We start from the raw sequence: 15252 nt of genomic DNA, 5'->3' as shown, positions 1-15252 counted from the left end.
GGAAAATATTAAAACTCCTAATATTAAACCATCGAGGGTCAATAATTAAAATCTCACTTCAGCTTTGAGCCTAAGAAGACTCATTTAAAGAAATGCTTTATTATAAATACATGCATTTTAAATATGAACAGAGATTTGAGAGTGGGAGCGTGTAGATGAGGTGCTGGAGGAAACGCGCCAGAGCAGCTGAGCTGTATTGAACCTTTGTAATCCGTCTTAGTGTAAAACTACAAAGCAGCTTAAAATATGTGTGTTTAAGATGACTAAAGTGTGCAGAGTGTAATCTACTCTAATTTACCCAAAACACACACACACACACTCACACACACACACGCCGTCTGCATTCAGCCCGTGGAGAGTCAGAGCTGCTGGTGGGACATTACTATGAGTGAATGCAAACAATAAATAAATCCATACACAGAGCAAACGCATGTTTAAATTTTTAATGTTGTTTATTTTTTATTAATTATTTTTAAAATTTTTATTATTATTTTTTGATAATCAAAGCATATTTTGTGTATTAGCCGTTTAAGTTACCGTTTTACAATTAGAATATAAGGCTTTTTCTGTATGTTTACATTTCACGATAATTTTAATAATCAAAATACACTGAAATTTAGAGTTCTCAGCGTACAAATAAACAAATAATGTTATTAAATTTATAATTTCATCATAATTTTCATTATTATTTTATTCATAAATTTGTAAAACATCATTTAAACCCAAACTAAGTGTGCATTTTAATTCTGCCGACACTAGTTTTCTATGAATTAGATCAGGAATTTATACATATATATTATTATTATTATTATTATTATTATTAGTCACCACAATTTGTAAACAAGAACTCAAAGAGAAAGAGAGTGCAAATGTTAAACGCGTCCTTACAAGAAGCATCCGTAAGTTGCAAGTGTCCCGAGCGCTGTGAGTGTCAGACGGACACCTGGAGCCCTCCGCTGGGACACCACACACACACTACACATTCATTCAGTCCACTACATAAACACACACCCGTCCTGCCGCCTCCTGTCCTCAACACTTGCTCATAAAGAAGAGCATCCGAGAGCAAACTAATCTAAACTAATCTCAAAGTGAGCATGCAACAGAGAATGCAGCAGCGGAAAAGTTCAGAGAGGGATGAAGCGGTGTTAGCGCACGCAAGAGGAAAGATGCACCTACTGGTTATGATAGCTGAGAGGATCAGGGATGCAAAGTTCGGAAATGTCCATCAGCCCAGTTTTAGCATTCCAGGAGGAAGAGAAGAAGGAAAGAGGAAACACTCGCCGGACACTCCCCCCAAAAACACGAGCCGGCACCTTCTGAAAAGTTGCGGCGCAAAGCCCCTCCAGCAGCAGCAGCAGCAGCGCAGCCCACCGCGGCTCAGGTACGCATGTGTGTGTGTGAGTGTGTGTGTGCGCGGGGGGAGGGCACACAGAGGGAGAGAGAGCCGCTATGATGAGAGCGCTGGAGAGGCAGAAATGAGTGTTTGCATGCTCAGTGTCGGCCTCTTTAAGACTCAAGAGCTTGATGAATATGGAACAGCTGCTGTTGGCTGCTGGCTGCCGGGGGGTGGGGCTTGGATACATCGGTGGGTGGAGCTCCGCTGGGGAGGGGGAGGGGGAGTGAGCAGGAGGAGGAGCAGATGTGCTGAAATACTCACAGATGATTGCACACACACACACACACACACACACACACACACACACACATGCTGAGCGGACGGGCTTTAAGACACACTGGAGCAAATATATAAAGCACAATGCGTTTTACATTTCACTAAAAGGGGGAAACTTGTACTATCAGAAATTTCTTTTGATTTAGATTGAAGAATTACACTTTTTTAAATGTAAATTGTTTTTATTAAATAAAAATGTATGTACTTACTGTGTTGAATACTATGCAGAAAATCCTGTTAATAAAACAAGTTTAACAACATGTGTTTTATCATATACAGCTTTAATTAAAAATTTTTCCTGCATAATATTTAAGTTAATAAATACATGTTCACAATACATATATAATGTGTTAATCTGTCATTTTAGAAAAATGTAAAACGTTTAACAACATGTGTTATATCTGCTTTTAGTCCAAATATCTAAATATCCTTAAATCAAGAAGCATTTTATAGAAGCAATTAAAACATTAATAATAATGTTTTGTGTTCAGAAATAATCAGTCAAAATGTATTTAGGCTGTCCTCAAAACAAGCAAAATAATCCTGTTTTTGGTTTAAAGTAAGATTACTTTACTTACCCCAAATTCTGTATCTTATTTTAAGAAAAAATGGTCTTGATTTTGACAAGGCAACATAAGTGCAAAGATTAATTTGCAGCCAAAATAAAAGTTTGTTTTGACATAATACATGTGCAGAATTATAAGCCCTCCTGTTTACTTTTCCCCCAATGTCTGTTTAATGAAGAGAAGATTTCTTCAGCACATTTCTAATCATAATAGTTTTAATAATCTAATAACTGATTTATTTTCTCTTTGTCATGATGGCAGTAAATAATATTAGACTAGATATTATTCAAGACACTTCTATACAGCTTAAAGAGACATTTAAAGGCTTAACTAGGTTAACTAGGGTAAAGTTAGGGTAATTAGGCAAGTTATTGTACAACAGTGGTTTGTTCTGAAAACAATTTTAAAAAATATATAGCTTAAAGGGGCTGATAATATTGACCCTAAAATGGCTTTTAAAAAATTAAAAACTGCTTTTATTCTAGCCAAAATAAAACAAATCAGACTTTCTCCGGAATAAAAAATATTATCAGAAATACTGTGAAAATTTGCTGAATCTGTTCAACATCATTTAGGAAATATTTCAAAAAGAAATACAAATCAAAGAGGGGTGAATAATTCTGACTTCAACTGTACTATATATATATATATATATATATATATATATATATATATATATATATATATATATATATATATATATATATATATATATATTCGCACACAAGAGCTGTATGATATTGGAAAAATCTTGCGATATGAATACAATTTCACCAGATGGCTTGAATAGCTCTATTTTGGAAAGATGTCATTAATTTAGATCGACTAAGGTGATCAAGTCTTTTTTAATGCATTACATCGGAATAAAATAAAATAGTTAAGCATGTAAATAGGACAAATAATAATAATAATAATAATAATAATAATAATAATTAAATAGACAGAGGACAAGTAAAGGTTAAAAAAAGAGTGTGTTATGGTTATCTGGCCTAACAGAATTCAAATACAAAAGTTTAACAATCAAACATAAAATAACTTGGTCATTGTTGTATAAATAATTATAAAAACAATATTTAATAACATCATTTTTTTTCCTTTGATCTTTAATAAATAATCAAACCTGCGATGTGGCTATTGCGGATACAAATTGCGATATCGATGCTCAAACGATTTATTGTGCTGATCATTTATTATTTGTTATTATTATTTTTCATTTTATATTCAAATACAAATGTTCTCTTGCTGATACACTTTGATATGATATTTACTTATTAAAAAACAACATTAATTTATGAATAATTTCCTGCAATTGCAACAATCAAACAAAACCCTATTCCAAACTAAACTGCTCGTGTTTATTATTTTTCTATTTTGTTTGACAAAATATTAATTTTTAACATGTAAACACTATAAAGCGTATATTTAGACAGTAACATCATTCATGAAGATTTTTTCATTTTAATAAATGTGTGTTTATTAAATTAGATGCCGCTCACAATGAACTGAAATATTTATAAATGAATACATTTCTAAATATAAGTGAATTGGTTGAAATCATATACTTCTCATGAAACATTAAAAACACTGAACAAATAATTAATAAGAACAAAAATTATCCTTTAAAATAATGGAGAGCAATTTCTAGACAATGTATGGGTCCACAAAGTGGGCATCAGTAGCAGAAAAGGAGCTGTGTGTGTGTGTGTATGTGTGTGTGTGTGTGTGTGTGTGTGTGTGTGTGTGTGTGTGTGTGTGTGTGTGTGTGTGTGTGTGTGTGTGTGTGTGTGTTTTTGGTGGTGTGAGTCTGTGTGTTGATCAAGCCTGGAAGAATGCAGGGAATGCAGATAGCATTTCACAGTCACTCGCGCTCCTGTATCACGTTTTATAAGCAGAGAATCAGAACAGAGCCCTAACAAAACCACACGCATGACAAGCGGACACTTTCAACAGCTGCCTGTGTGTCACTAATTCGCCAAACACAAGCGAATTAAACACACACACACAGAGAGAGAGAGAAAGAAAAGAGAAGCATGCTAAGGAGCAGACATGTATTTCAATTATTGCTGCAAGATACTGGGAAAATATCCGATGTTGTTGTTGATTATTGCGATATTTCTTATGATCTAACATTACCTTACATTTTAAAAAAAATCTTCCAACCATAATTTTTTTTAATTTAAATGAAATTTTTTTTGCCATCTCAACTTGAATCAGTCAAACTGACTAATAATATTACGATAAGCTTTGTATAGAAACTTGATTAGCATATTAAATCAAGTTAAAGTAACATAAAAACGTTTGCGACTCGTTCGCTGTCAGTTAAATGTGGTTATTTTATTGGCTTGTGTATTTTAAAATCAGTGTAATGTAAGTTATTGAGTTAAATAAATTTATAAAGTCGTATTAAATATATATCTTTAACAAAAAATAATTATTACAAATAATTAAGTTTGATTTTGGACCAGAATTTAAATTTCGGTGCATCACAAAAAAAAAAAGGAGAAGAAGGAATTTATTGCATCTCTCTGTGATATAAATATTGCATATACAATTATCACGATAACGGTAAGTTTTTATATATTTTGATACATTTAGATATTTTTTTAAATATTGCATATACCATTATCACAATAACAATAATTTCGATATATTCAAATATTGCATATATTACTATCACGATAAAGCTAATTTTTATATATATTTTTATACATTTCTTGACATATTTTGATATTGCATATACTATTATCACAATAATGATAATTTTGATATACTTTGACATATTCAAATATTGCATACCATTATAGTAATAATGATAGTTTTTCGATATATTTCGATACATTTCGATATATTTTAATATTGCAAAAACCATTATCACAACAGCGATCATTTGGATATATTCAAATATTAAATGCACTATAATCATGATAAAATCATTTTCTAATATATTTTCATACATTTCTCGTCATATTGTAATATCACATATACCATTATCGCACTAACAATAATTACAATACATTTCGATATATTCAAACATTGCATGTACCATTATAGTGAAAAGAATAATTTTTTCAGTATATTTCGATACATTTCAATATAATTGAATATTGCATGTACGATTATTGTGATAACAGTAATTTTTCTGTATAGTTCAATGCATTTCGGTATATTGTAATATTGCACATATCATTTTAACAATAACAATAATTTCAAAACACTCAAATATTGATTGTACTATTATCGCGATAACGATAACTTTTCAATATATTACGATACATTTCTTGACATATTTCAATATTGCATATACCATTATCACAATAACAATAATTACAATATGTTTCGATAAATTCAAATATTACATGTACCATTTTTGTGATAAGAAAGATTTTTCGGTATATTTTGATACGTTTCAATATATTCGAATATTGCATGTACGATTATTGTGATAACATTACGGTATATTGTAATATTGCACCTACCATTTTCACAATACCAATAATTTCAATATATTCAAATATTTATTTGTACCAATATCGCGATAACGATAACTTTTCAATATATTTCGATACATTTCTTGACATATTCAAATATTGCATATAACATTAGCACAATAACGGTAATGTCTGGACATATTCAAATATCGCATATACCATTAGCACAATAATGATAATTTAGATATATTTCATATATTCAATTATTGTACATACTATTATCGTGATGATCATTTTTCGATATTTCGATGAATTGAGATATATATAAATATCGCATGTGCCATTATCACAATATTGATAATTTTGAAATATTCAAATATTGCATGCATCATTATAGTGATTAATGATAATTTTCTTACATTTCGATATATTCAAATATTGCATATATCATTATCACAATAATAAATTTCGAATTATTTCATATATTGAAATATTGCATATTGTGACAACGATATTTTTTCTATATATGTTGATACATTGTGATATATTTGAAAGCATGCATATACTATTATCACATTTTTTATACATTGCGCAGCCCTGATTTCAATACAAATTAAAATTCTGGTATTTTTATTGGTGGACATTTGCTTTGAAGCTGCTGGAGTTATTACGAAACCCCGCCCTGCTCTGTTCAATGGCTCGCGTTTCCATAATCAATACTAAAACATCACACAATCCCTATTGATCATCACAGGACTCACTCATGTCTCAGTGCAAGCCTTCACAAACAAAACCCTACGTACGACACATAAGTGAAAAGGCTAAATTAATTCAGTCCGTTAGCATAAATCAAACAGATTTACACTATTAAATTATATAGACCATCTGAACACTGTCAGAATATTTCAACATGCATCTCTGTTTCTCTGTGACTGTAATAAATATTCGTATTTCTCTGACAAGCAGTTCAATAAATTGATCAAAAGTGCACAAGCAAATAACAAAAAACAAAACGTGTAAAAATAAAAATACTATAGACTGGACTATATCTGCATGTGCTTTTAAAACTCGATCACGCTGATACGCAGCAGATGATTGATGTCTCTGGGATTCAAGAACATACAGTAATTTAATTGAAAAACATGGAATTAAAGGTCATTCATCCACGAACCTAATCCATATGATTTGCGTACAATCCCTTTGGAATGCTTATTAAGGTCTCGTCTTGTGTTACACAGGATTTGATATCAAACGCTGATATTGTGCTTGTGTTAAATGATGTGGTATCTCTAGATTTAATTTAGCTACCTTGTGTGAGAAAATAAAATGCGTTACAATTTATATACTACTATGAATAAGGGGGGAAAAAAAGAGTTTGATAATGCTCCAAGTAAAACCTAATTCATATATTTAAAGCCTGAATAAGCATTTTAAAGTCTCAATGCAAACAAGCAAGCATTTCTGATACAGGTTGTACTCAATATAATTATCTGTCATTATGAAATTAGCTTGACAAGTTCAACAAATCAAAACACAACAGAAAATGCAGTACTAAAGCTCAGTATTTCTACTCCTGTATGTGAGATGATCAGCAAAAAAGTATTGTTTTAGTGTATTATATTAATTAAGTGTTTTATTATTATAATCTGTATATTCCTCACAAATATGTGTCTATATTTAATCAATATATCGCTAATATAATTACTGGAACGACAACATTATAATGTTCAGTGTTTGTTATAGAACAACATCACACACACGAACATAGGCTAATTAAATACATAATTTCATAAATAATTTTACAGACGTCTCTAAATTGATAATTCTGCTAATTTATTTATCTTGTGTGCTAAAAACCGACTAATAAGAAGCAAACAAAACAAAAAGAAAGAAAAACAGAAAGAAAACAGATCAAACTAAACAAGATGCAGTCTGAGCGCGTTAAACTGAAGTGTAGGTGTCATTCAGAGGGTTATATATTTGAATAACTGTGCTAGACAGATATTGTACACAACTGACAGTCTGAATATGAAGAAAGAGCTTTAATAGATGAGAGGAAAACAGTGTGAAGAGGCTTTAAACATTAGGGAGGAAAGCGCTAAGAGATGTCGCAGAAAGAGCAAAGTGGAGATGACTGAGGTAAAGTTGGTTTTATATTCGCACATTCGGACTTTCTCCTTAATATTATAATTTCAGAAAAGTCAAAAATGACTATCAAAGTAGGCTACAACATTGTTTGCAGTCCAATAAATAGTGCGTTGCTTGTTTTTAAATCTTACATATGGTTTCAAGCCACCATGGTAAACACAGGGAACGTGTCACAAGTTGTCACTAAATGAATGTGCAAATATAAAACCAACTTTACCTCAATTTGGAGATATAGTCTAAAGTAGTATATCGCAGTGTTATGGGATGTAGCTACCTGCAGACACAGACACACGGAGCTCGTCCTCAGGTGCGTCTCCATCTCCGACTGACCGCCTTCAGCAGCCTGAACCGCAGCCTTTGTAGGAGCTCCTCCTCCTTCCGCCGCCGCTTCACACCATAACGGTGTTACTAAAACTCAGTAAACCGGCACTTAAGCGGAGGATAAGTCGCACACAGGCAACCGGGCAGCCTCTTTTAACAAGTAGCACAACTTTTAACCTTTACATTTCTTCCGTGGGCGGCTGTTGACGCGTCGCTCAAACTCGCGCGCGTATAGACGTATAGCCTATATATTGGTGAAATCTAGACGAACTTGCCTGTTTTAAAAGTTTAAACGTCTCAAGTTTGTTTGATACAACATTTATTGGAGTAAAAATGAAAAACAACAGTAATTGTGTCGATGGATTCAGCTTGAGCTGTTGTGGTCACCTCTTTTGGGCGCGATTTTATGTCGTCGTTGCTTCTAACTCTCCAGATTCTCTGTAAATGTCGAAAACTATTGGCAAAATCTGGACAAACTTAACTGTTTGAAACGTTTCAAAGTTTTAACTTTGTTTATTTGAGTAAAAATAAAGAAAAACAACAACATCAACAGTAATATTGTCGCTGTTCAGCTGATGGTTCATAACTGAAACTGCATTAACTGTATGTGTTATGGTGGTCACCTCTTTTGGCGCGATTTTATGTCGTCCTTTCTTCTAACTCTTCAGATTTTCTGTAAATATCGAAAACTATCAGCGAAATTTAGAGAAACATAACTTGAAAGCTTAAACTTCTTAAATTTGACTGTTTGAGTAAAACAACAACAACTGTATTTTATCACTATTCGCTGTGAGTAACAAAAACTGCTCGAACTGTTGGTGACATCTTTATTTAGCGCGATTTATGTCGTTTGTTGCTGCTAACTTTTCTGATTTTCTGTAAATATCAAAAACTATTAGACAAACTTAACTGTTTAAAAGTCTTAAGTTTGTTTAATAGAATTTTTTTAACAAAAATGAAAAAACAACAGTAATTTTGTCTCTATTTTCTAGTTTGTAACGAACCATGGTGACATATTGACACAATGTCGTTGCTGCTAACTCGTCTGATTTTCTGTAAATATTGTAAACTATTTGGCGAAATTTAGACAAACTTAACTGTTTAGAAGTCTTATGTTTGTTTAATACAACATTGTTTGAGCAAAAATAAAAAAACTGTAATTTTGTCTCTATTTTTAGGTTCGTTACGAAACATGGTGACATCGTTTGACACGATGTCGTTGTTGCTGCTAACTCTTCTAATTTTCTGTAAATATTGTAAACTATTTGGAACCATTTGGAAAAACTTAACAGTTTAAAAGTCTTATAGAACATTATTCGATTAAAAATAAATTAAAAAACAACAGTAGTTTTGTTTCTATTTTCTGGTTCATAACGAAACATGGTGACATCTTTTAGCGTGATTTGATTGTCGTTGTTGCTGCTAACTCTTCTGATTTTATGTAAATATTAAAAACTATTGGCAAAATCTATACAAACTTTATCTATTCTGTTTATGAGTTTAAACATCTTAAGACTGTTTGATAGAACATTTGTAAATATGTATATTTGAGTAAAAGTGTGAAATAACAGTAGGCTAGTGCTGTCACTGTTCTCTGTTGGTTGTAACGGAAACCGTTTGATCTGTGTGCTGTTGAGTGACTTCTTTTAAAGCGATATTAGTTTGTTGTTGCTGCTCAAAAATAGCTACTCTTCTAGATTTCTATAATGTTAGTTAACGAAAATACTGTTAAAAGTTTACCATGGGCTTGACTGAATAAACCTAGTGTTAATATCCAGGACGAAACCATCGTTAGACTAGTGAAACTGAAATGTTATTGACATTATTGAAATGCAAACAATATATGAAAACTATAATAAAAAGATTTCTTACAAATGTTTTATAAGCACTTACAACAATCCTAATCAAAATTCTGTCATCATTTACTCATCCTTTACTCGTTTCAAACCTTTATGAGGTTATTTCCTCTGTTAAACTACAGAGGATATTTTCTGTGAATGAAGAAACCTGTAACCATAGACATTCATAGTATTTGTATTTCCAACTGTGGATGTCAATGGTTACAGGTTTCAGCGTTCTTCAAAATGTGTTCCATAGAAAGAAAGAAAAAACTGGGGAACCACCTGAGGGCGAGTAAATAACGAGTACATTTTCATTCTTGAGTGAACGATCCCTTTCAATAAAACCTTTAACAAAATAATACATTCATTATAATTTTACCATTTACAAATCCCCAGTCCCTCAATATTGATTGCAAGTTTTTGTTTACCAGTAATCCCTGGTGACCAATGAGAGGGTATAAACAGGAATATGTAGAATCTAGTGCACTAGTTAGTAGTGTTGGTTTCACTGATGAATAAATCAGATGAACAACACGAGTGTCTGGACTGAGCTCACTGGGGTTTAATGTCATGACTAGTTATTGTAAAGACCTGAAGTGTTTTGATGTCTGTAAACAATCATAAAGACATTGTTGTGAATTTGCAGCTACTTTATTAAGATTTAGGCTATGAAACACTCTCTAAACCAACAATAAAAAGTGTTAGTTCACCCAAAAATGACATTTTACTTACTTTTTACCCACCCTTAAGTGATTAAAATATTTATTTCTAATGTTAAATATTAACAAGATATTTTGAAAAAAGCCAAAAACCGGTAACCATTGACTTCCATTCATTCATTCATTTTCTTTTTGGCTTAGTCCCTTTATTAATCCGGGGTCGCAACAGCAGAATGAACCGTCAACTTATCCAGCGTATGTTTACGCAGCGGATACCCAGACTTCCATAGTAAAAACAAATACTATGGAAGTCAATGGTTACAGGTTTCCAACATTCTTCAAAATGTCCTCAATATTGTTTAACAGAAGAAATAAGCGCATACAGTTTTAAAACAAGTAAAGGTTGAGTATATGGTGAGAGAATGTTCATTTCTGGGTAACCTATCCCTTTAAGTTATTGTTTAGAGGTTACTCTTATTGTTTTTCGTTATATGATTATTCAAAAGGAGAGACAGGCAAGCGTAGAGCTGGTTTAGAGAGAAGAGGTGCAAAGTATTTCATAGTGTTAAACTTTTAGACATCATAAGCATGAAGTGTGTGTTTGATCGCGTGTGTGAGCCTGATTATTCCTCTGGTCTCCACTAGAGGGAGCGCCACATCTTAAACACCAACAAATAAGCACTTATCACTCAAGGCAGGAGAGCCACCCCATGAAATCTGTTCATTCTGCATTATCTACTGAATATTAGCACTGCTTTAACAACCTAAAGGACATTTGAAAGCATTGTTTATTTATGTTGTCAATTTGGGCCTTTTTTCAGAAGTTAGAAGAAGTGATGTCCACTAGTTAATGATTTTTGTTTGTTAAAAGAAAACATTTATAATACTGTAACTCAGCCTTACTGTACATATGTTATATTAAGTATATGTGTATTGTATATGCATTCTCTTATCCAAAATTTAGTTTTATGGTATGAAAATGTCTTCATGTAACTTTTCTTAAAGGGCGAGTTCACCCAAAAACGAACATTCAGGTAGATCTAAACGTTTATGGGTTTCTTATTTATGTTAAACACGAAAGAAGATGTTTTGAAGAATGCTGAAAACCGGTAACCATTGACATCCAACACAGACTATAGAAGACAATGGTTACAGGTTTCCTGCTACAAATTTACACACACACACACACACACACACACACACACACACACACAGACACACGCACACACATATGTTAGTGTGTCTGTGTGTTTTATTAAGTGTGTCTGTTAGTGTGTGTGTGTGAGAGCGTTATTATGTTTGTCTGTTAGTGTGTATGTGTTTGTGTGTTTTATTATGTGTGTCTGTTAGTGTGTCTGTCTGTTAGTGTGTGTGTGTGTGTGTGTGTGTGTGTGTGTGTGTTATTATGTTTGTCTGTTAGTATGTATGGGTGTGTGTGTTTTATTATGTGTGTCTGTTAGTATGTGTGTGTTTTATTAAGTGTGTCTGTTAGTGTGTGTGTGAGTGTCATTATGTTTGTCTGTTAGTATGTATGTGTGTGTGTGTGTGTGTGTGTGTGTGTTTTATTATGTGTGTCTGTTAGTATGTGTGTCTGTTAGTGTGTGTGTGTTTTATTATGTGTGTCTGTTAGTATGTGTGTCTGTTAGTGTGTGTGTGTTTTATTATGTGTGTCTGTTAGTATGTGTGTCTGTTAGTGTGTGTGTGTGTTAATATGTTTGTCTGTTAGTATGCGTGTGTGTGTGTGTGTTTTATTATGTGTGTCTGTTAGTATGTGTGTCTGTTAGTATGCGTGTGTGTGTGTGTGTTTTATTATGTGTGTCTGTTAGTGTGTGTGTTTGTTAGTATGTATGTGTGTGTGTGTTTTATTATGTGTGTCTGTTAGTGTGTGTGTGTGTGTGTGCTTGTTATCATGTTTGTCTGTTAGTGTGTGTGCGTGCGTGCGTGTGTGTTTTAATATGTGTATGTGTGTGTGTGTGCATGAGTGTGTTTTATTATGTGTGTCAGTATGTTTGTGTGTGTGTGTTTTATTAAGTGTGTCTGTTAGCATGTGTGTGTGTGTGTGTGTGAGCGCATGATGTTTACTTGACAATTTGAGCTCATTTGCATATTTCCAGATGCCACACACACACACAACACAGTAGTTATATCTAATATCTCTACCTATATTTATATCTAATATGTGTGCGTGGGTGTGTGTGTTTCTTAGTGTGCTTGTCTGTTTGTATGTGTGTGTGTGTGTGTATGTGTGTCTGTATATATGTGTGTGTGATCTAAGTTTACTTGACAATTTGAATTAATTTGCATATTTTTAGATGCCACACACACACACACACACACACACACACACACACACACACAAACACAGTTAGCCTGTATTTGACTCAGACGCATGTTTTGGGTCATTATGTGAGTCTGTTAGTATGTGTGTGTGTGTGATGTATGTTTACTTGAAAATTTGAGTTCATTTGCATATTTTCAGATGCTATGCTACACACACACACACACACACACACACACACACACACACACACACACACACACACGCAGGTTTTGGGTCAGACTAAACTCGAGTAGAGCAGTCTCAGGATCATCAGATGTGAGCTGAGTTAATAAGCATGAGAGCTGCTCTTCCACAGCGCTTCATCATGCTGATCCAATCCAGCTGGAAACGGCCCAGACGATATTTCGGGAGGCTTCGGGGTCACGCGCATAGACAGCGGCCTCGTTCCCAAACCCGTGATGCCTACTTGTTTTACCGCTCTGTAAATGAATTACGGCCTGATGGCAAACCCAGTTACGGTCAGCGATGTCCAGAGCCATGAGAGATGTGCTGCGGTCAAACACAATCACGCATTCTTCTAAACTTCTGAACGTTGCATAATTCAAAACCCAAACATTTCTCTCTCTGTGGCTAAAGCGAATAAGACACCGTCCGGCCCGCTCCTCCGTCCGCTGCTCTCAGTCCACTGCTGTCCTAGAAAATCTCATTTACAGACTCTCTCTCTCTCTCTTTCTCCATCTCTCTCTCTCTCTCTCTCTCTCTCTCTCCATCTCTCTCTCTCTCTCTCTCTCTCTCTCTCCATCTCTCTCTCTCTCTCTCTCTCTCTCTCTCTCTCTCTCTCCATTCAATTGACTTTATTGGCATGACACACTCGGGTGTACAGATGAAGTCAGGATTATTCGCCCTCCTCTATATTTTATCCCTTAATTTCTGTTTTCCCACACACACATAATAGTTTTATGAACTTATATACACTAATAACGGATTTTTAAAATCTTAGCTATGACTACAGCACATCATCTTTTGGATGAGACGATAAACCGAGGTCCTGGTCATTAATAATCCCATGGCACTTCTGGTAAGGAGTAATGGTGTAACCCTGGTGTCCTGCCCAAATTCCCTCTTCGCCCTTCCCATCATGGCCCTCCAATCATCCCCATCCACTGAGTTGGCTCTGTCACTGTGTCCCCACTTCACCTGTAGCTGGTGTGTGGTGAACAATGACTGTAAAAAATATGGACGACGCGACAGCCCTTTTTCCCATTGAACGCCTTGAGGGCAAAACGCCTGCTTGACGGGCACAAACTGTCGCAAAAGACTGCTGAAATTGGAGCCTTGACATGCGCAGAAGGATTGTCTGATGGAGCCAGAGGAGGAGCCGCGAAAATGAGTGGAGTCGAGCTTCCAATCAAACACTTTATGTAAAATCAACCACGCCCCCCGAACTGCTCAGCATGCGTTTGCTGTCATATCAACACAAATGGATGTAATAACGTTAACAAATATGAGGGTTTTATATATTCAATCGCGCCAGCTCCAGGCCGCAGCGCATAACTTACTCGCGGCGTCGCGGGCTGATTCCGGCTCGCATGCGGCAGCGCCTGCTCGCTCGGCCGCCGCATCTGGCTCGATTGACTCGGGCTGGAATTGGGTAGTGAGTCCAGGCATCCGGAGTAGGTCCAGCAGAGGTAACATTAGTCAGTCTGAGCTCTAAGAGATAAGTCTCCGGCAGGCGAGAATCTAGCCGGAACTGTGTTTTGCTATCTGGGTGGTTAGGCGTGTATCAGCAAACTAATAAAGCCCGAAAAAAGCCCTGACCTTAGTGAATAAACAGTGTTCCACCAGATCATGTATGTCAGAAACTGTAGTTTACTGCTGAACTCATTTTGTCATGGTAAAATAACACAGAAATCGAATAATAACACTTCAGTCTCCTGCTGAAGCTCAGACGCCGCGCTTTGAGAAACTGTCAATCACCGCTGTCAATCACGATGACACGCCCAGCATTAAATTACTGCTAAAAACAAACTGTTTACAAAAATGAAGATCTGCACCTATTTCAGCACAATAACCAGTGCCTTAATCCACCAGAACCATCTTTCGGGACATTTTATTGCAAGTGTAATAATTTTTTTTATTTGGGCTCAAGTCTCCTTCATTAACACGGAGGAGGCGGGCTTTATGACTTGTACTGCAGCCAGCCCCCAGGGGGCGATCTAACGGCCGAAACCTTCACTCAAACTTAGGCTTGCGGCACACTTGGTGGTGAAGCACTGGCGCTGTTGTCCTGTGGCTACCGTCACATGATCCAAGTGGACCCCCCCCCCTCATGA

General features: G+C 34.9%; 1 protein-coding gene across 7 annotated transcripts in view; it reads right to left on the bottom strand.

The window, feature by feature from the left end:
- Window positions 1–8148, bottom strand: part of esrrb (estrogen-related receptor beta) — a 158244-nt gene extending 150096 nt beyond the window's left edge. For 5 of the 7 annotated variants that reach the window (XR_015512513.1, XR_015512514.1, XR_015512515.1 and 2 more), the window contains exon 1: window positions 8092–8148. Coding sequence is in view for 2 of the 7 variants with exons in the window: in XM_087288898.1 (XP_087145024.1) it covers window positions 1180–1229 (50 nt within the window). In the remaining 5 variants the exon portion in view is untranslated. Of the gene's footprint in view, window positions 1–1179; window positions 1485–8091 lie in introns of those variants that run through there. The other 2 variants (XM_087288898.1, XM_087288896.1) reach the window with 1 other exon arrangement.
- Between the last annotated feature and the right edge of the window lie 7104 nt (window positions 8149–15252).

The sequence above is a fragment of the Danio rerio genome, chromosome 17 (assembly GCF_052040795.2).
Source record: "Danio rerio strain M-AB ecotype USA chromosome 17, GRCz13ab, whole genome shotgun sequence".
In the NCBI taxonomy this organism is placed as follows: domain Eukaryota; kingdom Metazoa; phylum Chordata; class Actinopteri; order Cypriniformes; family Danionidae; genus Danio; species Danio rerio.
Note: the sequence above shows the minus strand (reverse complement) of the source record. Positions and strands in the feature narration are given on the sequence as shown.